Genomic DNA, 27,039 nt, shown 5'->3' with positions numbered 1-27,039 from the left:
TGTGGCAAATGTCAGATTTTTTCAAGATGAGTTTCATCCAGTGAAACCAATTCATAATATTTCCTAAAGGTGTGTTTTTGCCTTTCTGCTTGAATGGACACATCATAGTTGCTTTTGGTCTCACCAAAATTCTATTCCCTTTCTCCACATGTGTGCTGGTTTGTATAACTCTTGGCTCCACAAATTATACTTTATCTAGAATACAGAGAGTAGCACTAACTCTCAAAACTCCAAAATGTAAGATTTTAGAAATGTAGGTAGCCCTCCCTTCATCTGATCAACTCGATGGTTCCTTAACCCATCAGTGCAAATGGATGTGCTTGATTTCTCAGGGGTCTCATTTTCTGCCATATTCTTTTCACATCTGTTCCATGGTGCTTACCTTGGAGTACCGAAAACTAAGATAACAGGTGCCGGGGAGCAGACAAGGACATTGACCTTTGCCTAGGAAGTCTGCTTGACTTCCTGTCTCATGTATGTGTGTGAGACTTGAAAAGATTCTAAAATAAAATTGCTTTTAGTCACACAACCAAGATAAGACTGTGTTTTTCATTTGAGACCTTTTGTGCCAAAATCCTAGGGAGGGGAATAGTCAAACAGCACTTCCAGCTTTGCCAAGGAATTCGTGTTTCTGTTCAGGGCTCTGTTCTAGAAAAATAATAATACTAGTATTTTTAGTCAACTTATGTCAATGGCCATCCATAAGAGGGGATCACATTGCTAAATCAGGATCCTAGCATTCTTTTTGGAATATACCTGGTACTCCACCCACTGGATTCTTCTTCTTACCTCAGAGGAAGTTCTGAACTCAGGAGAGAACATTTCAAAAATGTGGTATTTTCTGAATTTTCTATTGCATAATACCAACACTCCCGATTAGAATCCCAAGTCCTTGCCTGTTGAAATTCTTTAGAAATTTCATTTCTCAAATTTCTTGGATTGGGCATCAAGATTAGAGCACAGCCTGATCCAAAATAAGTTCAACAAAATGTTTTTTACCTTTTCACTTTCCTGGTTACAGTTGAGTACACACTGGCTGTCCAGGTTGAAGCCATTGGTACATTCATACATGCCTTCAAACACAGGAGGGGGTGGCTCACACACCACAGGAATGCAACTGCCTTGCTCCCAGATTCCACCTTCCAGGCATTGTATCTTCAGGAACTTGCTGATAAAACATAAAACAAAAGAGCTCATCAGAATCTCTCAAGGAGGTCATGAAAGAAGACTGATCCTCAGCAATATGGGATAAGAATTAGCAAATAGGCAGGGACAGATGGTTCTTGTGAGCCATATGTCCCACTGTCCGAGGCTAATTTCTAAATCATGGAACTAAAAATAGTAATGTTCATTTATTATTTGAAGTAGTAGTAAATGTTATATAGAAATATTTCATCTATTACTCTTAAGAGGGTTTGATAAATAGCGCAGCATCTAAATTGTAGTTGGGTTTTCTCTGAGATCTTCATCTTGGAAAAGACTCACAACTAAGTACAATGAAATGTCAGGTAGGATGGGGTACAGAAAAGGTTATCACACATTCAGAGAACTGATCAGAAGTGATTTGAGGATCAACAGTGTTGATACGGCAATATAATTGATGAAGTTGCTACTATTTATTGGTTCTTCAGAGAGGGGAGAAAGTGCAGCAATATGAGTTTTCTTTTAAAACAGAGATTCTGAACCTAACTTTCAGAAGGACAATAACTTCCGAGATGACTGCTTCATTTGTTTACGAGTTTATTTTTCCTTGGAAAGAGTGCATACCTTTCACCAGCTTCTCAAAGGAGACATGACTCAATACTGCCCTGGAAGAATTGGTCCTCCTTCTCATGCCCAGACATGGTCCCCAACCAGAGTGACAGCATTTGATGTGGACTGGAGTCAATGGAATTAGGGTCCTTGCTACTGAGGATTCCATTCCATTCCCCTTTTGACTCACTGCAGTTTGAAAGTGCTTTCCATGTTGCTGTTTTAACATATCCACTTCTAATGCAAAACACTCCTGGTTACAGATAAGCTTGTAATTCTAAAATAAAAATAACCGTTTGGCCATTGACTCTTTCAAACATGTAGTAGCCTTAAATTACCATTTTCTAGTCTCATTATGCCCCTTTTAAGGTTAAATATGCCCACCAACCCCTGCATATTATCTTCTGACTATTGTGTCATACCTCCTGTGGGCTTCTGCAGTACTCTAATCTTACACTAGTAAAACATTTATCACATTGTTTTATAAATGCACATGTGACTGTCTTTCCCACTAGATTGAAAGCTTCCAGAAGCCAGAGGCTATGTGGTGGTCTTGTTTTTAATTCCCAAGAACTAAAATAATATCTGGTTTATATTCAGCATTAAATAAATATCTGCTGAATTGAATCATTGAACTGAAACTAACAGCATGTCAGGCACATTGCAAGGCACATTTGATGATACCAAGTTGAATCATTATAATACTAATGAAATCATCTTTTTTTTTCTTTTTCTGTTTTATTTTATGAGACAGTGTTTCAGTCTTGTTGCCCAGGCTGGAGTGTAATGACGCTATCTCAGCTCACTGCAACCTCTGCCTCCTGGGTTCAAGTGATTCTGCTGCCTCAGCCTCCCAAGTAGCTGGGATTGCAGGCACGTGCCGTGACGCCTGGCTAATTCTGTATTTTTAGTAGAGATGGGTTTTCTCCATGTTGGTCAGGCTGGTCTTGAACTCCTCACATCAGGTGATCCACCCGCCTCAGCCTCCCAAAGTGCTGGGATTAGAGGCATGAGCCAATGTGCCCAACCTATGAAATCATCTTTTTAATCCCCACTTCACAGAAACACACTGAACGATGTTAAGAAATTTGTCAAAGATCTCACATCACAGAATTCATTCAACTTCAAATAATTTTAATAATAAAATATTTTAATAGTTAAACATATGTAAATAATATATACTTAGAAATAAGTTGAGTGTTTTATTGTTACATAATCATTTAGATTCATATCTTTATTCCCAAGAACATTTTGCAACAGAAATCTGATTTTTGGCAGGGCATGGTGGCTCACTCCTATAATCCCAGCACTTTGGGAAGCTGAAGCAGACAGGTTTCTTGAGGTCAGGAGTTTGAGATTAGCCTGGGCAACATGGCAAAACCCTCATATCTGCAAAAAATACAAAAATTAGCCAGGTACAGTGGCACGCACCTGTAGTCCCAGCTGCTGGCGAGGCTGAGGTGGGAGGATGGCTTGAGCCTAGAAAGTCGAGGCTACAGTGAGCTATGATCTTGCCACTGTACTCTAGCCCAGGTGATAGAGTGAGACCATGTCTCAAAAAAAAAAAAAAAAAAAAATCTGATTTTTATGACTGGAATTTTTTTGCATCATAGTTCTTTCCGACTTTCAGGTTCAGGAGTACATGTGCAGGTTTGTTACATGAGTAAATTGTGTGTCACAGTGGTTTGGTATACAGATTATTTCATTACCCAGGAAATAAGCATAGTACCTTGTAGGTAGTTTTTCCATCCTCACCCTCTTCTTCCCCTCCACCCTCAGGTGGGCCCCACTGTCTGGTGTTCCCTTCTTTGTGTCCATGTATACTCAATGCTCCCTCCCACTTACAAGTGAGAACATATGGTATTTGGATCAAACAACATTTAAAGGTAAATGTTATTATCCACACTTAAGAAAACTGAACCTGAGAGAAAAGTAAAGCTTACTCAAAACACACAGTAAACCCTGCAGGCAGGATGCAGACCTGGGTTTGCTCACAGCCGAAGCCCCCGGTCCTCCTGCCACATCAGGCTCTGACTGTTTCTGGCGCGCTCCACAGTTTTACTAACGCATCCTCATCCTCGGCTGAGCACTCAGATGCCCTGTGTCCCAATGCCACATCCATAGGTGGGCAAAAAAGAAGTTTCACTTTAAATTTTTGTATTGAGTAATGAATTACACATAGAAAAATATGCAAATCTTAGTGTGTGGCTTGAGGGAGTTTTACCTGTGAATACAACTGGGCAACCAATCACCAGTCAGATCAAGATGCAGAACATGTCTAGCCCCTAAGAATTCCCCCTTGCATTCCTTCCCAGTTAAAATCCCCCCACCCTCACGGCATACAGTATTCTGCAACACCACACACTTCTGATTTTCATCAGCATAGAGGAGTTTTGCCTGGTTTTAAACTTTATAAAAATGAAATGTACTGCTTAGTAAATTGCTTCTTTCCCTCCAGAAAGATGACATTTAAAAATGCCTCTCCAAATATATTTTCAATTAAGGGTTTGCAGCTCTTTTTTACTCTAACGAGGCTCTTTTTGTCCCTCTCCTAGAATGGATATTTTACTCCTCCTTCACACTGCAGAGTTTATATCCTCCCAGGGACTCTCTGCTTTCCACCACCTCCCACAGATGAAATCCTTCCCCTACCTCTGCTGAACTGACATCCCCCAGCTGGAGAAAGCAGGCAATACCACTGACAGCAGGGGAGAGGCACGACTATAAAAACCTTGCATGTCAGCATGGTTATAAAGGAAAACCCTTGCTTGGCCAGGACGATCATATTTTGACTTCATGTGGTATTTTTCTCTGAATTGGTTGGAATACTTCAACCATGGAAATAGTCTTCCTTTTCCTTGCCCAGAGTTAAGGAGCCATTCAAGAATGCCGATTTCATATATTTCCCTGCCAGTTTAATAACCTCAGGGGTGAGAGTAGACAGATCAAACTTGGATGGGGAAGAAGAATGTAGCCTTCCATCGTGGCACCCAGACAACACAACAGGCCCTGCGCTACAAACCACCATCAACACAGGGAGGAGGATGGCTAGAAGGCAGCAAGAGAATAGCACAGCTACACCGGACCCCAACTGGAGAAGAGGCACTGCAGGGAAAGGTTGGCAGACAGGGTCTCAATTCCATAGGAAATTCTGTTTTCTTTCTGCAGGAGTTCCTTTGCCCCTCTGAGCCTCAATTCTTTTTCCTCATGGTTTCTTCTCCCTTTGTACAGAAGACGGCTTTGCACTGCCATCTCTCCATGGGCCTCCCAGGACTTCCACATCTCTCTATATCAGACAACCAACGTCTCCATCCTCAGTCTTCTAGCAAAGCATTTGATAGGTTAAGTATCTCGGGGCCCAATAGTGAGGGCTCTCATTTTGCCTGATGTTCATGTCGTGGATCCCAGCTTATGGTGCAAGCCTTGAGATTTCAAGGTATGGAATTTGGCACTGCAGTGCTATGAGCTGGTTGGATTGTGCCAGGAATTCAGAGTGTTCTGGATTCTTCCTAGTCCCAAGAAATTTGGTTTCCCCACAGGGCCCTTGAAGAAGACTGAAGCCTAAATCTTGCCACCCATCCTGCTCATGTTTTTGTTACCTAGCGCTATGGACTAAATGTTTGTGGCCTTCGCAAACTCATACGGTGGTGAAATGCTAACTCCCAATGTGATGGTATTTTAGGGGGTGGGGTCTTTAGAAGGTAATTAAGTCACGAAGGTGGAACCCTCCCAATGCTCTCATGAGAAGACACGTAAGGGCTTGCCTTCTCTGTGCTCTGCCATGTGAGGACACAGAAAAAAGACAATCATCTGGCCGGGTGCGGTGGCTCATGCCTGTAATCCCAGCACTTTGGGAGGCTGAGGTGGGCGGATCACGAAGTCAGGAGTTCGAGATCAGCCTGGCCAACATGGGGAAACCCCGTCTCTACTAAAAATACAAAAATTAGCCGGGTGAGGTGGCAAGCACCTGCACTCCCAGCTATTTGGTAGGCTGAGGCAGAAGAATCGCTTGAAACTGGGAGGCGGAGATTGCAGTGAGCCGAGATCACACCACTGCACTCCAGCCTGGTAGACAGAGTGAGACTCTGTCTCAAAAAAAAAAAAAAAAAGACAATCATCTGCAAGCTAGGAAGGTACCCTCGCCAGATAAGGGATCTGCCAGCACCCTGGACTTCTCAAGTTTCGGACCTGTGAGAAACAAATGCATGTTGTTTAAGCCACCCATCTATGGTGTTCTGTTGTGGCAGCTCAAACTGACTGAGACACAGCAATGGACGGACTGATCCCCAGTGCCTCTGCATTGCTTCTAGTTTGGTGATGTTGAGGAGTGACCTTTGACACCTTTAAAATCATGAATGAAAAAACTGGTTTATTCACAATGATCCTTTGTGCATGGCTTATGCATCAGGAACCAAACGACTCCTTGAAGTCATGAAGTGAGTAGATTGCATTTGAAAGAATGATAGCATTGGATACTAGATAAACAGGCCCTTACCAGGACAGAGATTCCAAAACATCTTTGATAGCCCATGCCAAGTACCCTACATGTAAAACATTCTACTCGCTGTCTATCAGCCAAAACATCTCTTTTGTAGTCAGGAAATCATATTAGTAACCATGAAGTGATTTACCCGCACACAGCAATTCATAGATTTCAAAGTTTTCAAATCATAATGTAATATTCTGATCATGAGATCAATGATTTCCAACTTACATGTGTAGACCAATCCCATCAGAATTATGTAGAAGCCACTTTAAAAAATCTAGATTGCTAGGCTTAGTGCATTAAGCCTCCTGAGAGTGGCCCAGGACTCCGTATCTTTAAACTTGTCAGAAGATTTTATGTGCAGCCAGGTTGGCAAACTACTAAAATTCATGCTACTTTCTCATGCTAATAAGGTGTAGAAACCAGAGAGGAAGATCATCCACCTCACAGCCCTGTGACTATCCCATTTGGTCTTTGCTAAGCATCCAGCCTTTTGGCTAGGGTTGTTAGTTGAGAGTTCTTGCTCTGTGATTTCTTCCTTACTCTGTAAATGGTATCATGAGGAGTTGGGGTTGGGGGAAGGTTTGTATTTATTTTCCCTCTAACTTCTCTAGACAAATCAGCACAATTTCCAAGTTAGAAGGTGCTTTTTCCAATTTCAAGAACTTATGGTATCCTCCTAGTGCTGAAAACCCAGCTGTGCTCTTTCTGCTTCTTACATCATTGCCAGAAATAAAGATCTTGTGATCAAAACTTGGCTGAAAGTTTGACTGATGTCACTTGAGACACACATAGTCTACCCCATCCTTCTATCGCCACTGTAGGGTTTTCAAGAGCAACATTTATTTTCTATTGGAGAAAATAAAAGAATGATTTGTTGAGTCCCAGAGAATTATCATGTCTTTGCCGATCAAGGGCACCTGGTGTCTCCAGTGGGTACTCCCTCAAGAATAATAACAACAGAAAGACAATAACATGTAGAGCACTTAAGTGCTAACTATTGTATAGAAAAATATACATCTATACTATTTTGTCCTCAAACCCACTCTGTGTGATAGGGACTATTATTGTTTAGATTCTTGATTCCATCACTCCACATATTAGCCTCCTCAACCATCCCCAGCTCAGTAAATGATACCATCATCTGCCCTGTTGCTCAAACTTGGAACTTAGAAGCCATCACTGATTCTATTCTTCCTCTCAATCTTACCTTTTTGCTCACCCCATCTGCTTTCTTCTAACCTGTCAACAAGTCCTGCTTCATTTCCCAGGTATTTCTGAAAATTGTCTCCACACTTCAGCATTACCACAAACATTAACACAAGCCACCATCTCTCACCTCCTAACTGGACACCCCACTTCTCCTCTGGATCCCTTCCCAGCCAGTCAGCAAACACCAGTCAGAGGGAACTTTCAAAAAAATAAATTTCCCTGTGTAGAACATTTCAATTGCTTCTGTTAGGAGGAAAAATAAAATCCAAAGTTCTTTCTTCAGTCTACAAGGTCCTGTGTGTTCTGGCCCCAATTTCTCCAACCTTATTCAGCGCCACATTCACCTTCCTTAATGCACTTCATCGACACTGGACTTAGAATCCCAAGCACAACCCATGACCTTTCCAGCCACAAGAGTTGATGCCATTCTCTAGAGTCATGATGCTTTTCTTTTTTTTTTTTTGTATCTTCTCCTGACTACCTCCTTCTCTTTCTTCCTATCTAAGCATAATTCTTACCACCCCAGAGCATCCTTATTTTGCCCCTCTAACTTTTTCTTTTTTAATCAAAGCATCTTTTTTTCTTTCATGGGATGCATACCCTGAATTATTTTGTGTATTGGTTTTACTTGCTTATCATCAGCTCCCACCATGGAAAAAAGCTTGGTGAGGGCAAAGCATTATTTGCTATGATATTCCCAGTGCACAGCACAATGCCTGGTACATAATAGCTGTCAATAAATATTGGTTCAATGAATGCATAGATGTTCATTTTATAGATGAGGTAGGATTTAGAAACACAAAATAACTTGCCTGGGGTTATCTAACTGGTTGATGGCACAGCAGGGATGTGCACTATGATGAGTCTCATGACAATGCCTATATTATAATATGGAAGCATTCATGTTTCTACCAATGGAGCTACAGATAAATTACCTGTATTTATCTCATTTAGTGCATTTGTGCTGAGGATCCCCAAATCCTATCATTTAGAATATCCCTAAAAAGAAGATGTAAGGGAAAGAGGCAATTGCATGATTTCCATTATATGAATTAGAAAACTAAAGCATTAATTTGTTGTGTTTTGTCTGATACATGGTCCGTTTTTGAACTGAAGTTAGAAAGCCTTTTCACTCTGAATACGGTTAAACCTCTCACTACACACAATGTGGTACCTAAAGCAGCAATATTAGAATCACCAGGGAGCTTGTTAGAAATAAATCTCAGGATCCACTTCAGACTGACTCAACAAGAATGTGCATTTTTAAAAGACCCCCAAATAATTCCTATGCATATTAAAGATTGAGAAATAGTGATCTAGACCAATTTAAAAGACATGGTTCTCGGCTGGGCACGGTGGCTCAAGCCTGTACTCCCGGCACTTTGGGAGGCCGAGACGGGTGGATCACGAGGTCAGGAGATCGAGACCATCCTGGCTAACACGGTGAAACCCTGTCTCTACTAAAAAATACAAAAAACTAGCCGGGCGAGGTGGCGGGTGCCTGTAGTCCCAGCTACTCCGGAGGCTGAGGCAGAAGAATGGCGTAAACCTGGGAGGCGGAGCTTGCAGTGAGCTGAGATCCGGTCACTGCACCCCAGCCTGGGTGACAGAGCGAGACTCCGTCTCAGAAAAAAAAAAAAAAAAAAAAAAAGACACGGTTCTCTACTTAGACCCAAACAGAACCATCAGCACTTCCAAAGCCCATGCCAGTTTTCCTCTAACAAATTGCGGCCCTGGTTTCCCAAACCAATATCCTAAATAGGGAGTAAGCGGACTTCAGACACGGTAAGTCTGCAGCCCATCATAGTTATCATGCACTCTCTAATACCAGATCTCCTGATGTCCTATTCTAGCCCTTTCTACAAGATGAGAAACAGTATTAGCAGGACCATCCAACAAGACATACTGGATTTGGCCTTCTTCTCTGACAAAGAAAAAAAAAAGCCCCTTACAAAACTCTCCTCACATGTAAAATAGAGCCTCTCTGAAAAAAATGAGCCACCTGCTAACTCGTAAAACTGTGTAGACTATTTTACTTCCATGTCCCACCCCTCACTTTTATCTTTGGACTTTCTTCTCCTAATTCTTATGTCTCCAGATTGGCAGGTGCAATCATGCCTGGTTCCTAGGTTTGAACACTTAAACCCAAGTTTGAGGCCCCTTCTCCATTTTCCATTGCTGATGTCTTAATCATCTACATCTCCTTTCCTGGTCTTGCTCACTTCAAGTTCAACAACTCCCACTTCATCTCTTTTCATGAGTTTCTTCCATTCTCCATGCAGCCAACAGGTTTTTCTACCAAATATGCCCAGGTTACACCCCAAACTAAAAACAACATTTAATAGGAACCTCTTTCTTTCACCATTCAATTACTTGTCCATTTATACATTCATTCAACAAATATTTATAGAGCACCAAGGATATGCCTATTTATTATTTTAGATCTTGCAGTTGGAAAAACAAATATAAATATTATAATAGGGTTGGAATACTGACCTGAGAGAGGCACCAACACTGCCTGCAGACATGAAGAATATCAGCAAAGGAAGACTTTGAGTGGGTTCACCAGGGAGAGAAGTGGAGGAGGATATGCCAGGCAGAGGGAACAGTGCAGGTGAGAACCCAGAGATTTTCTTTTTTTTTTTTTATTTTTTTTTTTAATTTAATTTTTTTTTTTTTTGAGACGGAGTCTCACTCTGTCGCCCGGGCTGGAGTGCAGTGGCCGGATCTCAGCTCACTGCAAGCTCCGCCTCCTGGGTTCCTGCCATTCTCCTGCCTCAGCCTCCCGAGTAGCTGGGACTACAGGCACCCGCTACCTCGCCCGGCTAGTTTTTTGTATTTTTTTAGTAGAGACGGGGTTTCACCGTGTTAGCCAGGATGGTCTCGATCTCCCGACCTTGTGATCCACCCGTCTCGGCCTCCCAAAGTGCTGGGATTACAGGCTTGAGCCACCGCGCCCGGCCGAGATTTTCAAAAGTCTTAGCCAAAAGTGTAAATGGAGAAATGGAGGAAATATGCATATTCCCTCTACCTCTCCTTCCCTCCCTCTCTTTTCTACCTATTGTTGGGGAGAGTCAGGGCAGGGGAAGAGCCTGAGGGAAGTCCACTGGAACAAAATTCTGGCAGAAAAGAGCAATACACTGTATACACCCAACTTCAGAGGGCAGGTGATCTCATTTGTAAGAACTCCTTTTGTCATCTTCACAAAGTTTTTAGCACAAGAATTCCTCCAGGTATTGTTATATTTCTGTTCCTGATCAGCCTGACTCACAGACAGGCATGATCAAAAGTGCTCACAGGTATATACACACACTCACACCCTCACTTGGGAATTAACTTAACCACTGCAGGTCACTGTTGCTCCTTGAGAAAGCAATGTTATTTGCATGGTCCCTTATCTGGAAGCCACAGCGATGATAAGACCCTAGTCTGCTAAAGTGTTATCAGAACCTCTAAAAAGGTGTGGTATACCTAAGGACTTGGAATACATACAGGTGGATCCTGCATTGGCCATACTCCTGACATTACATTCCTTGATGTGGGCTGGAAGAAAAAGAGCTGATTAGCATTTTCCTTGCCCTGACTGAAAAGGGAGAATCAGAAGTCATGGTGGCTTCAGCAGGCCTTTAGTGGCTACACTGGGAGATTCTCATCAGGAAGAACATGTGGCAGAGTGGCTGAAAGCAGGTGCTCTGGAATCAGGAGATGTTAGAGCTCTAGCCTTGGTGCTTAATAAATCTCTAACTTTAAACAAAATCACGTAAACTCCATTATTCTCAGTTTTCCTCGCTGGAAAAAGGGATAGTCATACATTCTCCACAGGGTCATAAGTAGATTATGTGAGGTAGTATATTTAAAGCATGCCGTTCAATGAATGGCACATGACCACGATCAACAAGCAGCGGAAATTACTAGCTATGCCTGATGATCAGAAGATCTGCTCAGCCACACTCCTCTCTCTCTCTCTATCTCTCTCTCTCTGTCTCTCTGTGTGTGTGGGGTGTGTGTGTGTGTGATGAGTATGGAATGTTAACATTCTGCTCATTTTCTCCACCCTACTTAATTCTTCATATTTCTGTCCCACCCAGAATCCCTCAGGAGACAGTTCATGAATCAGTTTGACCTGGCCTGACCCCATCACTAGAGAGCAAAAGCAAAACCACAACCAAAATGTCCACTCAATGGGCTGAAGAAAGTGTGAGCCGGAGACACAGGAAGAGTAGGACAAACGAAGACCAGAAAGAGCAGCAGGGGATGAAGTTATGGGTTGAATAAAGTCCTACTGGTTTATAGATAACAATTAAGCTCTTACTCAGGTTTCTAAAAATTTACTCTGATTAATAGATATTAGCAGTCAATACAAAACAGCAAGTTTTACAATATGATGCTCTCTAGTTTGAGGCTGAAGTTAACAGGTAAATTTATGAATTCAACAAGGGCTGAGTTTGAAGTGAGCATGCATGCTGGTCACCCTTGAAGCCTGCAGTCAAAATCTGGTCTGTAGCTAGGTGTGTATATGAGTGGCCAAGGCTTGGGGCAGAGATTCAATCACTGTGAAGCCAAAAGAGGCTTTAATAAATTAGCCTAAAGCTCACATTATCCTACAATGGCAAGAGATTTGAGGATTCCAAGGATAAATTTTGAATGTATTTACTATGAACACTAATTATAAAGCCAGAAAAAGTCTTATTGGAAAGAAAACACATTTCTATTTCTCACAGTTACATGAGTGTACATAGAGATTAATGTGTGTTCTTTCCTTGAGCAATCATAGATAGAACATGTGTATATATGTGTGTAGGTTTAGCACCTATTCACCTACGTATAGGCACATCGCTATGACGCAGAGCTTAACAATTAGGTAGATTACTTTTATAATTTTTTAAAAGCTATGAATCCAGGATACTTTTTTTTTTTTTTTTGAGACAGAGTCTTGCTAAGTCGCCCAGTCTGGAGTGCAGTGGCGCGATCTCGGCTCACTGCAAGCTCCGCCTCCCGGGTTCCCGCCATTCTCCTGCCTCAGCCTCCCAAGTAGCTGAGACTACAGGCGCCCGCCGCCACGCCTGGCTAATTTTTTTGCATTTTTAGTAGAGACGGGGTTTCACTGTGTCAGCCAGGATGGTCTTGATCTCCTGACCTCGTGATCTGCCCGCCTCGGCCTCTCAAAGTGCTGGGATTACAGGCGTGAGCCACCGCGCCCGGCTGAAGCCAGGATACTTAATGAGTTTTATCTTGCCTTATCTGCACAGTTTTCAGATGATTAACTAAGTCTTTCTTTCCCTTCCTAGGATAGGATAAAGTCAGTTTGAATCTTCCAGAGTTTCAAGCTATGGTTCAAAAAGATCAAGAGCCTAAAAATCTGGGTAATGTCTCCAGGACATGCCCTTGCCCTTGTCCTTCCAGACCAGCCTGACTTTATTTGCTCATCCTAATTTTTTAAATTATGACCAGATCTATCTTGCTGATTACATGGTTTCTTTTTCTCCCTCTTTCCCCCATTTTCCTTGATCTACTTGAAGCCACTGTAGTACTTGGTCACTTCTTGAGTTGTCAGCAGGATGATATAAAGCAGACAGAGAGTGTACTAATTGGGGGAGAATAGTACATTTTTAAAAATTTAATAAACTTTCTATTTTGGTGTGTGTTTTCTTTTATAGGCAAGGGAAATGCACTTTTCCCACTGGTAATTGAAGACCTGTACCTCTGACCTCGAATGCCAATTCCAGTCTTCCTGGATTCTGTGCTGTTTTTTTTTTTTTTTTAATTTGTTTTGTTTTGTTTTGCCATGGATAAAAATGTAGCTGAGTGTACTCCGTGTTAAAGAAGAAATTTCCCTATTGCACCAGAAGGATAGCCCAAAAGGCAACAGTCATTTTGTAAGAGCCATTAATCTGGTAGAAATTACGATGGTGTTGATGATGATGGTAATGGTAATGATAATGAGGATGGTGATGATGATAAACAGCAGCAGTGTTGATGAACTGAAGCATAATATGACCAAAAATTTCCCTCAGTTCTTTGCATCTATTATCTCATTTATTCCTTACAAAAACCTGTGAGTACACCTATTATTTCTATCCTGTAAGTCAGAATAATGATGTTCAGTACAGATCAGTAACTTGCTCAAGGTCAAAAAGCTAATAAATAGTGGAGTTGAGATTCAAATTTAGATCTCAATAATGCCAGACCCTGTATAATTAACCACTAAATGAGGAGATAAATCTTGGACTAAGAAAACCCTTCTTAGCCATTTGACTAAATTACCTTCTTTAGAAGTTTTAGGGATGTGTTTAATTCTAAAACTTAATTCTAGAAATTCTAAAAAAGTTTTCCCAATATTCCAACTTCAAGGGAGAACTAGATCCAGTTTTCTTGGATGTGAATGGATAACAATGAACCAAAACCCATCAAGAAGGAGAGAACAAAACCTTGGCTGTTCATGCAGACCAAAAGTTATTCAGGTATTATTCTAACAGTGCCCTAAGTGCTGTCTACTAAGTCCATGTCTGTGCAACAGTTGTGTTTTAATATATTCTATCTGATGGTACTAAATTGTTATGTATCTACCACTTCTTGCAATGATGTTTTACCAAAGTGTTGGCTCTTCTCATTGGTTCTGTGGAGATAGAAAATAAAATAGAAATGTTTGGAAGCTAGAAATCACTCAATTATTTCCCTTTATTTTACGAATGCAGGAAAGGGCTCAGAGAAATGAAGTGATTTGCTGAAACCAAAAGCCTTTGTAGCCAATAGCACAGTTTTTGGAGTCAGAATGGTTTTCATCCTAATTTTACCATTTATTGGCTGAGTGATCATGGGCAGGCTACTTAACCACACTGAGTCTCAGCTTCCTCATCTATAATAGGGGATAATAATAATATTCTAAAATATTATAATTACTATATCAAATTATATACTATTATATAATAATATATTTTACTATACTATTATTTTGCTAATGATAAAATATATTACTGTTATGGTAAATTATGGGATATTGTGTACAAAATACCTAGCATATACAGCACACAGTGACAAATCATCATCACCATAGTCATCCTCATCAATACCCAACAGAACAGAGCCCAGGCTTTAAGCTTTTTAACACTGCCACACCAATCTTTCTATGTGTGTGGAAACGGGTCAAATATACACACCCAGCTCCAGTCCATCTCAGGCTCTCCCTCAAGTTAGGTCAGACAAGGCTTCACTAAAGGCATTCACCAACCAAACATTTGTTAAATAATAAATAGTCACAATGTGAGGCCTGTTAATTTCAGCCTTGACTTTCATTTGTGTTTATAGAACTTAAACAGATTTATGTACTTTGGAAAAGTTGATGTGGGCAACCCTCAGAAAGGATGGATGTTTACAATTACCGACAAGAAGATCTGACACTACAGCACCCCACAGATGGCATCTTGATGAGTGACTTATAGAAACAAAGATTGTCTAACTAAAGTTGGAAGGTTTCAATCATTTAGAAGTTAAATTAATTATGGGCTCTAATGACGTTAACCTAACCTTCACACATAAAGATTACAAATAATGAGAAAAAGGCAACCATGGAAGTGAAAGATAAGGGAGAACATAATATAGTCATAATGATAAAATATAAGTCAATCACACTTACTTTAGCTTCCCAGGAAATCAGGTTAATGAAACAGCAAAGAAGTGATTAACGATGATGTGTATGTGGAAGTAAATTGCATAGGAGAAAAAAGAAAGGGTCTTAAAGGAGAGTTTGTGCATATTCTACAATGTGACAAGGAAAGAACTCCTGAAACTACATATACTTTACAACCTCATTGGAGTTACAATTTTGCTTACATTTTCTCTATTACCCCCCAAAATAAAAAAGTCTCAAAGAGACGTGTTAAAATCTATCATGCAAAAGTGCTGCTACAAAAATTTTAAATAGAGAAGTCTTATTCTGGATCTTTCAGGAAAGTCAAAATTTCATAACTGATGTTAATCTAACAGGAACAAAAGTTTGACTAGACTAGTGCTTCTTGACCTTGGCTGTACATGGTAGCAATTTGGGGAGCTTTGGAAAATACAGATGTCTGGACCCCACCCCCAGAGATTCTGATGTAATTGGTTTGGGATGTGACCTGGACATTAGGATTTTTAAAATCTCCCTGGGTGATTCTCATGAGCAGCCAAGTATGAGAAGCATCTTTCTGGTGAGCTTGTTGATAGGTAATCCTTTTTCTGTTACCATTAACTTGCAAAGAGTGGCACTAATCAGGCATAAATGTGTGTTGAATAAATAAAATTAAAACTGTCTTTGAAGAATGACCATTCTTTCTATGTCGTTGAGATAATTGCTAGAAAAAAAATACTACATATATATGTTTAAAGTTCTCATTCACTCTAAAGCATTTGAAACAGGGATCTCTATCACCTCGTAAGAAAAACCTCTCCTTTCCTTCACTATTTTTAGCATCAACTTTCACATCAAAATTCAATCATAAGTTTGCATATAAATGCAATGCTTTTACCCATTTAGAAAGTATTGAATACTTACCAGTAAATAACTAGTCATTGGGCACAAGATGCTAAGCAAAATATTCATGGTCTATTTGCCAATATAGATGAGTAACCAGATCATTTGTAATCAGTGAGATAAGTGATATCATCAGAGAAATCTGGTTGTACAATGGCAGCCTATGAGAGGAGGCCTACAGTCTGGGGAGACCTGGTAAACTTCCTGGACAATGTCACACCTACACTAAAAATAAGAGAGTAAGAGTTAGTCAAGCAAAAGGTTACTGTCAGGGAGAGCTCTGGGAAGAAGGAATTCCATGTCTGAAGGCCTCGACTGCCATGGCTTCCATGAAGATATAAAAGAACTCCAGTAGTATTAGAGCCTATGCTAAGAAGGTTGTGTAAGAGCTGAAGGGAAGTGGTCTGCAGGGAAGATAGCGAGCAATGAGGCTGGAGAAGTAAGCAAGGCCCTGCCAGATTGTGCAGGCACTGAAACTATATTAATATTCAACTTTTTGCCCTTAAATAAAGTGGCAGGTAGGTTGGCCATTCATTTTCATGTAGGGAAATAACAAAACTGGATTTGAGGTTTTTGAGGGCCATTTTTGCTGCAAAGTGGTGAATATATTGAAAAGAAAAGGACTGGAGACAGAAAGATCAGTTCAGAGGTGAAAAATGATAATAGTCTATTATAGAGACTCAGCAGCAGGGAAGGAGAGAAACAAGCATATCTGAGTCAGTAAGATAATGACAGAGTTGATAACTGATTTGAGAGAAGATAAAGGGCACTGAAGAGTCTCAGGTGATGTGCAGGCACCCGGTTCAACCAGCTTCACAGAACACAGAAAGATATGCATATTTGAAAGCCTCTGTTTTGCATAGTTAAGAGTTCAAGATGTAGACAGGATATCCAAGCGGCAATAGCCATAGGCAGTTGGTCTTATGGGCCTTATGGCCCTTAAGGGAAGATACTATATTGGCAGGTATGAATTTAGGGACCATCAGCATGCAGATGGTAACTGAGGCTACAGGGTAAATGAGCATCATGCCTGACAAGTTGGAAAAGAGAACTCAGACAAACATCAACTTTAAAGAAATGGGCAGAGGAATAAAAGCAGAAAAGAAAATCAAGGGTGGACAGACAGGAAGAAGGAACATGAATCAGGGAGCAAGATGGATGAGAATCAAGGAAGAAGAGTTTCAAGAAGGAAGGTGTGGCAAACAACTCTATAACAAAGATCCTGACACCATTTTTTGAGGTTGGACTGCCCAGGTCTTATTTATGTGTCTGTCTTTATCCCAGAGACTGGCATAGAGCATGCAGGGGATGAATATGCCATCTGTGACATCCCTGGGTAGAACGAGACAAAGCTGGAACAGGGATATCAGAGGAAGTCAAATCCAGCACTTATCATTCTTTTGTCTTGAAACCATGGACTTGAGAAGCAGCAGGAGGGGAATGTATTTGGCTGATATTTTAGTAATTGTTTCCTTCTTTTAAAAAAGATGAACAAAAGTAATATGTGGCATAGCATATGTTTTGAACTTCAAAGTTTGTAAAATGCTTTCACAACATTGCCCGACATTCAGCCTCAAAACAACATTGTTGGATAGAAATAGTTACTACTTCCCACATTATAGATGCAAAAACTGAGATGCATGAACGTTGAGTATTTTGCTCAGGGTCATGCAAGCAAGTTGCAAATATAACCCTCAAAAATTTTTTTTTACTATACTGTACAGTAGCATAAAATTATCATGTGCCCATTCTCTCTGGATTGATTTCCCTTCTGCTTTTCTCAATTTCTTCTCTTTGTGCTTGCATGCCCTAGAAAGAAGTTGAGGGCGTCATTTGTACAATGCTGGGCTTTTTCCACATGCAAGGAACAAGGCTGACATAGTTCACTGAGTAAACATGAGCAGCAAGTGGCAGTGATTTATGCTAGACTTGCAAACTTCTGATTACCAATCCACCACCTGCTATGTAAACAGGTGTAAACTAAGATTTAATCAGCTTACATAACACGGTAAATAATTTAATCTTTCCTCAGCATGGTGCTTGTGAATGTCAACGTTTAAGCCCAAACTGATGCTGACATTGTGATGCAAGCATCCACTTTCTCAGTCAGAAAAGCTGTGTCCAAAACTGTCCCTCAAACCCAGAACTCCACCCAGAGTTCTGGGTGGAGGCCTCATTTTTTCCCAACATAAAGCTGAGACATGGCCCAGAAAACTGGTGATGATCTTGCTGTCTTCAATTCCTCCTAGTCCTGAGACATTTCTCTGACCCCTGGTCATTTATTCTTCATGGCACTATTCTGCAGATATCTGAGGTGGCTGCTGGTGTGTGAAAAAAGAGGCAAGACTAGAGAGGAAAAAAGCAAGAAAACAGCAGCCTTCAGGATAACTGTAGTAACGTTTTCACTTGAAGATTACCTGGGTACTCACTGCCTATGCAAATTGCCTCTAGATGCCATGAAAATCACATGCAAATATGCTCTTGGTTGCCAAAAACTGTTTACTGCATCTGCTAGAGACCACAGAACCAGGGAGTGTTGCCTCCTATGAATTTTTCATCAGTATTGTTTATGTTCTAATCAGCCTGGCCCTTCCCTCTGGTGGAAAGGGCAGGGTATGGGCTTGCTCTTCCCCTCCCACTTATGAGCCTGGGCCTTTTCTAGAGTGGAAGGCCCTGGGAGAGGCCATTGCTCTATTGGCCAAATGTTAACATGGTTGAGAGATCAACTAGAGAAAGGGTAAATGGGAGTCAGATAGCTTCCTGATTTTTTTTCTGTCCCTTTAGACCATCCTAGCTTACAAGAAAAGGTTGTATGCCCCGGCACCACTGGTAATACCATGGCTAGGATTTTGTTAGTTCAAAAACAAAATCTTAAAAGAATACATATTGACAGGCTTTGAACTAATGTAGCTAGGTAAGTGCTAGGTAAGAAACAGATTTGGTTTCTCCTGTAGCTACATAACTTATGGTAGAGAAAGAATAGCTACTATTTCCTAAATGCAAGGAGTTTCTTTTCCTGAAAGTTTTTTGTTCACTCAGAAAAAGTTTCTTTTTCTGAAACCATTTGTTGAGTAATTGGCACAAGCCAGGCACTTGGCTGGATATTGAGTTAACCTTGAGTTGGATATTGAGTTGAAGGTTGAATTATCTTTCAACTCAATACTGATGCAAGCGTTATTCTAAACTTAAAAGGATAAGAAGGAGACCTAGAAGAAAGGAAGGAGACCAAGACCCAAAGAGTTAAGTAATTTGCCTGAGGTTACTCAGCTGATAAAGGGGGGATGAGGATTTGAACCCCAAGATGTCTCTAGTGGAAGCCCTTCCTCTTAAATTACATTATAAAGTTTTTGTTCTTTCAGATCCCCCACGACATTGGAAGAAAAGTGTTTCTGGCCACAGGTCTAGGAGTGCACATACTTAAAATTCAGGAAAGAGAAAGCAGAAAGACATAATAACAATATTAATAGCCAAAAGGAGTTGAGTTTTATATTTTTAAAATAAATTTACTGAATTTTATGTTTTATTCATATCATTAATTTAGTTCCTACATCAGCCCTAACTGGTAGATATTTTTTTTGTTATCATCATCCCCTTTTTATAGAAAGAAAATTGAGGCAGAGAAAGGAATTTTCCCAATATCCACAGCTCATAAGGGTCTGCGCTGGGGACCAGGCCAGGTCTGCAACTGTAAACTGGACTGACGAGTATAGGCCAGCACAGAGTTGGATTCAGGTGACACATACAACACTTGGGACGCTGCTAACTCTTACTTTCAAGGAAAGCGATCATTAGGGCAGAAATTATTTTAAAAAGTACCCAAGTGAGACTGTGGGCTCTTCTATGGGAGAGAATACATTTACATAAAGCACAGCAGGTTACCTGCCTGTCATGACTGGAGAATATAGTCCTGCAGGTAAAGAGAGATCATACAGAAAAACAAACATAACAAGCAGCGAGGTAGGTAGAACTCCAAAGACCAGGAACAATTCAACTTACTTCCTGACTTTACCCTCTGCACTTTCTGCCACATAGTACCCTGGTTTGCATTCATATTTGCAGATGGTGCCCACGTCGTGGTTGTCCTGGAGGCAGTGAGGCAGGAGCAAGTTGGCATTCAGAATAACAGGTGGAGCATCACACTCCAACTTGCAGTAGACTTCAGGGAGAGACCAGAGACCATCTTCAAGACATGTCAGCCATGGGCTCAGTCCTGACTCCAGGAAAGAGAAGCACAAGATGCTCAGAACAGAGAGCCCAGAAAGATAATCATAGCAGATGAAATAAAAACCTCTCAACTTACTGGTGTCTTTCAAAAGTCACATTATTCTTTCTTGAGTAGCATCTCAAAAATCCCATGTCAAATGTTTGTCTTACATCTTTTTACTTATAGAGCATCCAGTGTGATGCTCTTACATAAAACAGAGGTCAGATAAATCTTTCTTGACCCAAATGAAAGAAGGGCTACCAACTAAATCATTACGTCTTTTCCTACCTACAAATAATAAAAATATAGCAGTGATGGTATCATGGAAAGCATTAAAATAATAATAGATGACACTTTTATAGTGCTTATTATATGCCAGGCACTGTTCTAAGCATTTTACATGTATTAACTTGTGTAAACTTCAAACCTCAAACAACCCTATGAAATAGATCCTATTATTATCCGCTATTATGCAGATGAGGAGATTGGGGATCGGTAACTTGCCCGAATTAGTAAGGGGCAGAGTCAGGGTTTGAACAGAGGCAGTTTGGATGCAGAGTTCTGTATTTAAACACTATACCATATGCCTTAGTATAATTCATGGTTTCTCCAAATGCAATCCATGAACTACTCACCATAGCATCATTATCTCACCCCAGACTCACTAAGCAAGAATCTCTTGGAAAAGGTTCAGGAATCTGCAATTATAGCAAGCCTCCTGAGTCATTATTAAGCACATCAAAGTCTGAGAAGCCATCAGTTAGAGCAGGCTCCACCCTATCTTTATCTCTAACCAGCACTAAAGCCAGGGACAAATTCACACATTACTCAAAGGATGGTTGTTAAATATTAAATTTCAAAATGTGCACAATAGACTGTATCTTGATTATGAATATTATCAGGACAACCATTCTAGTAGGCTTGCCTCTGGGGTACACGTCATCAAACAAAAATAGAGGAAAGTCTAAGATTCCTTCATTCATGAGAACCTGAGGCAGTGCATCCTTTTAAGTAGTTGGGGACAAAGAGTGGTGTTGCCCTTTGGGACTTTTCTGGAGTTATCAGAAGATGGTGACACAGTGGAGTAAATGGGAAAGGTGTTGGAGTGATGAAAAGAGTCCCAAAGTACCCTCAAGAGCGAGGGATGGAAAAGAACTTGCATACCGTTCCTGGTTGACCAGACAATACCTTGCAGCTTGGCTGGTGGGACACAAGAGATTGAGCAGCGTTTCAGAAAGTTGGTTCCCTCTGAGCAGGAGAAGTTTGCATAGTTCACCAAAGACAGGTTGGGAACACCACAGTCCACGGGAAGGCAGCTCACATTCTGGTCCCAGTGCCCAGAAGAACATGTGAGCAGAATTTCCTTCTAGAAACAGAGAAATTGCTTCTGTCAAAGTCACAATAAAAAACGTATCAGAGTAGTTTCCAGGCTTTAGAAGAGTCTCGGTGATTATCTGTCTAAACATTTAAAACAGGACAAATTATTTTGCCTTTCTCCCTCTTCAGGCCTCATTGTTTTAATATACATTCTTACAATACTCAGTATGATGCTGATAAAAGAAGGCTGCTAGTGCCAGAGAATCATGACATGGCAAGGCTCCTTCAGGCCATCTCTGTTGGCTGCTTTCCAGTTGCTCCTCCAGACCTGTTCTCAACTCTTCTCCGCCCTGCTCTGGTCCAGGGAAACTGACCCCAGTGGATTTCATGCCTCTGACTTGTAGTTGCATTCAGATCCAGGACATAGTGTCAGGAGCCTGGAGAGGGAGAGGAGAAGAGGGAGGCCAGGGTGCTGATTCTCCCCACTCTCTCCCAAGGGTCACTGCAGATTGGCTACATCTTCTGGAAGCCTGCTCCACACAGTTTCTGCTCCTTCTTCCTGTGATTCTGCACTCCTAAGGTAAACCTTTCAGGCCTAGGGGTGATAACTGAGCCCCTTCACCTGGGATATTGCACCATCTCCTTGTGATTTTCCTATATCCTGCCTACACATTTATGAGTGGTCCCTTGATTAAATTCTCTCAAATTGCCCACTTTTGAGTATGTCATCTGTCTCCTGCTGGCACTCTTATTAATAAGCCAACTGATAATGCTACTGAAAATAATTACCTCCACTGGGAATGGTGCTGAGAGTTAATGCATACAAGGCATCTTCTAAACCTTGTAGTTAAATGTGAGAGATTCTAGCCATTTCCTAGGGCCTGCCATTTCAGTAAGGCAGCCCTAGAGCACACTGCTACTAATTCAATGAAGACATATTTGTCAAGCACCTAGAAGGGCCAGGTCCTGTCTTAAACAAGATATCCTCCAGGAACTAAAAATCGACCAGGCAAGCAAATCTCATGTTGAAACAATGATTCACAAACATGTGAAGGGGGAAGAATAGAAAGGAAAAAAAGAGGGAGGAAGGCAGAAAAGAAAGTAAAGAAGGAAATGTTAAGAGCTACATTTTTGTTTGTTATATCCTATCCCCTTCTGTTAGAAAGAATGCCATATAAAGACTGCAAACCATAAAACAGAAGTAGAAAACTGAGATCAAGAAGAAAGAAAACATAAATATGCAACAATAAAGTCATATTGTATAATGCATGCTCCTGTGTGATGGTACAACAGGAGCTGGAGGAGGAACTGCCATCCTCAGCCAGGGAGGACAGCATGTAGAAGTTCCACAGAATAGGTAATACAGGATTGGCCTTTGAAAAATGATCAGGACTTCCCAGCAGTACAGAGGGAGGTGGGAGAAGAAGGTGTCTAGGGTGGGGGGAATGTAACAAGCTAGGACCTGGAGACTTAGAAGCTTATGATTTGTTTGAAAAACGCACAGCCAGCCAACATTCTAGCTACTGGATTATCAAAGGTCAAAGACAGAAAGGGGAGTTTCTATGGCTGAGCCAGCCATCCTGCCAGGAAATCACAGTGGCACCAAAGCCACAGGTAAAATGACTGCTGAAGGCACCTGTCACCCCCGACACCAACTCCTGGCTAGCTGCTCCTTCCCGCTTCCCAATGTTTCCCTGTTGTTTGCCAGAAGGACCCAATTCAAAGCCAGACACATTTTTCTGTTTAGTTTCGGTTCTTGTGTCAACAAAAAGCAAACATCCCCACTGTCTTGTGATCACGAGCAGGGATTGTATAATTTCCTTCATGGGGCCAGCCTCAGGTGACAGCACGTTTGGTCAGCTGGAGAGTGCCGTTGCTGACTGCGCCATGTGGTTGGCAAACAGTGAGCTCCCACCCTTCTCCCAGCCCAGATGCTGCCCCTCACTCACTTAACACAGCATGCAAGTCTGGCTCTAATTACAACGAGCCACTATCACTTAAAGAATGCCTCTCCAGACTGGGGGCAGTGGCTGACATCTGTAATCCCAGCACTTTGAGAGGGCGAGGTGGGCAGATCGTGAGGTTGGCAGATCACGAGGTTGGCAGATGGAGACCATTCTGGCTAACACAGTGAAACCCCATCTCTACTAAAAATACAAAAATTAGCCGGGCATGGTGGCATTCACCTGTAGTCCCAGCTACTCAGGAGGCTGAGGCAGGAGAATTGCTTGAACCCGGGAGGTGGAGATTGGGAGGTTGCAGTGAGCTGAGATGGTGCCACTGCATTGCAGCCTGGGCAACTGGGTGACAGAGCAAGACTCTGTCTCAAAACAAACAAACAAACAAACAAAGAATGTCTCTCAAAATCTGCATATATTGCATATATTGCCTGGTGTTTCTCCTGTCTCTGTTAGGTATTGTCCATTTTGTTTTGAATTTGCCTCTAATTTTAATGCATTAAACATGTTGTCTTTTCTTCTCTCCCCTTCTTCACCTATCACATGAGTAGATTCAGTCCCTGCATTTTTTTCCAGTCTTTTTATTTCTTTTCTGGAGTGGACATTCTTTGCCTGAGTTGAGATGAGTGAAGAACAGGTAATAAGGGCTCTGCCGTCCTGACTAAAGCATCACAGACCAAGAAGTTGGTGCCTCAAGGTATATTAAACCTGTTTCTCTCCAGGCAGAAACCAAGCCAGCTGAAGCCAAAGTGCACACCTTTAAATCCTGACATCTCTAAGCAAGTGAAATTCTCCCACAGGTTCCCAACCTGTTAAGCAATCAATTGGCACAAAAAAAAAAAAAAAAAAAAAAAAAATCAACTCTTGTAAATCACTGATGTCTAGTTAACAGTTGTGTGTCCACTCTTTCCTTATGAGACCACATCTTTCTGTTTTCTTTCCCTCGAGCACCATCCTCTCTTCCCTAGGGCATCCTTTTTCTATCTTATAATATGGTCATGTTTTCTAATGGCTGATATCATGTTTAAAATTTCTCTGTAGGGAATTGAAGACTCTCTAAAGGAAGGATGGAAAACAAAATTCTTAGTTGAGAATACATGATCATGTCATAATACTGACAACGGTTAGAGTGCTATGTACCTATCATTTTGCTAAAAGCATTTACATTATTTCCAGTCATCATCATAACTCAATCAGATAAGCACCCTGTTCTAATCATTTTAAAATGTGAAAACAAGCTTAAAGAGATTAATTTGTTTTGCTTATTTTTTAATCCAAAGTTACACATCTTATATACAGTGGAGCCAAAATTTAATTCTGATCTGTCTCCTGAGCCATCCTGTTAATCTACATATTCTACTACCTCCAGACCAGCTTGAAATTCTGAAAATGGTGCTGTAGAAATTTGAAATGAAGCTTGTAGAAATTTGGAAAATTTGGCCAGAGTTAGAATCATGACAGAATCTCTGCCTCAGTAACAGCTTTAACGCTTCTGGGGAGAAAATCAGGTTCTATTTCTTCAGTCTTTTTGTTGGAGGGTTGTTGGGGGGTGGGTGGACAGTGTGAACCACAGACATGCTGATTACAACGGATCTTTCCTGAAAATTACAGACAAGTCTGAACTTTGGCATTCTCATCTTAAAGGTAAAAGGAGGGAAAATAATTTCTGATAGAAAGACAAACAAGGGAGAAGAACAGAATAAGCACTCCCATTTACTGCCCACCTTAGGAGAAATTTAAAACCCGCTCAATCAGCACTGTACATACTTTTATATACCTTGCATTTCTATTAAGCCATCCTTCTTTCTGCTTGTTAGAGCCCCCATGTTTTCCTTTCAAATGGCTTAAAAACATCTGCTCTTTCCCTGTGGAGCCAGAGAGAAGAGCATGAATACCCACCCTTCCCAGGAACTTGGTCCTGGTGATCATGATCTTTCAACTCACCTGCATGGGCCTGATGTACTGCCCACTGCTGGCCTGAAGGGCAAATCCCCTTTGACAAGTGATAGCACACTTCATGAGACCTGGGCCTATAGAGGTACAGTTCACCACATCGGCATGATCAAGCAGCAATGACGGACAGCTGTCCTGCTTCCCACAGGGCTGATGGACACAGCTGCGATGAGAGAAACAGAAGCATCTTAGGACTCTTTGAGAACCAGTAAGGAGCAGCAATGACTTTGCAGCTCCGTCTGGGAGGGCTCCTAAACCGGAGAGAACAATTTTCTCCAAAACTGATATTTAACTCATCCCATTTTTTCTCTACTACCCAACATCATGCAGCAAATAACAAACATAAAAACTAACAGCTAACAAGTAACAGTTAGCTGAATTTCTATGGCTTTTTCTTCCAGAAGGATCAAATGGTGATGAAATGAGGTGGAGAACATATTCCGAGAGCTCTGCAATGAACTCTTTCTGGTTCAGAAATGAACAGATCATGGGATGATACTCAAAATATTTAACAACCAGTATTGCTGGGTCTCAAGCAATTAGAACAAATCCAGAACAAAGCTCAGGAGTGAAACCTGAAGGCCCTTAATTATGTCAGGCATCAGTCTTTCGAATGTTTGATCACAAGGTGACACAGAAGGCCATGTCTGAAGGACCTAGGTTTCTGAGATGACAGAAAGGCAACACCAATTTACCGATTGGTATGGAAATATTTTGACAACTGCTAAAGCCACAGCAGTACATACCACTGAAGAGTAGCACAGACTCAGCAGAAATGGAACCGATTACTGGAAGAGGAAACTCACACATCTTGAATCCATGTCCCATGCTTAACTTATGCTAGATGCTTCCACAGACATCCTCTCAGCAGAGAACTGCTATCTTGGATTGCCAGGGCCAATCTAGACTCAGCCTGGACCATAACAGCAGCAGGAATACACTGGAGCAAAATGAGTGTCACCCTCTTGCCATGGCAGAACCATAGAGGTTAATAATGAGGGCATTAGCCTCAGGCTCTCTGGAACTGAATCCTGGACCCATCATTTACCACCTGTTTGATTTGGAGTGAGTTATTCCCAAGTGTTTCAGCTTCTTCCCCTATAAGATGGGGATAATTATGGCAACCTCACAGAGTTGTTATTCCTCTACTGCTTCACTGCAAAAGGCCTCAGTGTTCTGTTTGCTGTTAGTCACCCCATTTTTTTGTTCTCCCATTCCAGTACCTTTGCTCAATTTGTTGAGATTTCTACAAGGCCTTCTGCTATGGTTTGGGTATGGTTTGTCCCCAAAAAACTCATGGTGAAATTTGATTCCCAATGTGGCAGTATTGGTAGGTGGGGCCTAGTGGAAGGTATTTGGGTCATGAGGGCAGATCCCTCATGAATGGCTTAGTGCTGTTCTCATGGTGGTGACTGAATTAGTTCTCACTGGAATAGGTTAGTTCCCATGAGAGCGGGTTGTTATAAAGTCAGGGTGCCTCTCAAATTTTGCACCTTTGCATGTGTTTGCTTCTGCTATGTATGACACAACAAGAAAGCTGAGCAGATGCCAGCGTCATGCTTCTTGTACTTCCAGGACTATAGAACTATGAGCTAAATGAATCTCTTTTCTTTAAAAATTTCCCACAATCAGGCATTTGGTTATAGCA

General features: G+C 41.3%; 1 protein-coding gene across 2 annotated transcripts in view; it reads right to left on the bottom strand.

Annotated features, from left to right (window-relative positions):
* The window catches only part of PAPPA2 (pappalysin 2), a 636,503-nt gene that overhangs the window by 61,985 nt on the left and 547,479 nt on the right, over positions 1–27,039 (bottom strand). For both annotated transcript variants that reach the window (XM_033198867.1, XM_033198866.1), the window contains exons 15-18: positions 25,383–25,554; positions 21,352–21,529; positions 19,956–20,169; positions 1,000–1,168 (exon numbers count right to left, since the gene is read on the bottom strand). In XM_033198867.1, the coding sequence (XP_033054758.1) occupies positions 1,000–1,168; positions 19,956–20,169; positions 21,352–21,529; positions 25,383–25,554 (733 nt within the window). The remainder of the gene's footprint in view (positions 1–999; positions 1,169–19,955; positions 20,170–21,351; positions 21,530–25,382; positions 25,555–27,039) is intronic.

Source organism: Trachypithecus francoisi, unplaced genomic scaffold, assembly GCF_009764315.1.
Source record: "Trachypithecus francoisi isolate TF-2019V2 unplaced genomic scaffold, Tfra_2.0 Lachesis_group5, whole genome shotgun sequence".
NCBI lineage: Eukaryota > Metazoa > Chordata > Mammalia > Primates > Cercopithecidae > Trachypithecus > Trachypithecus francoisi.
This window is presented reverse-complemented; position numbering and strand designations above follow the sequence as displayed.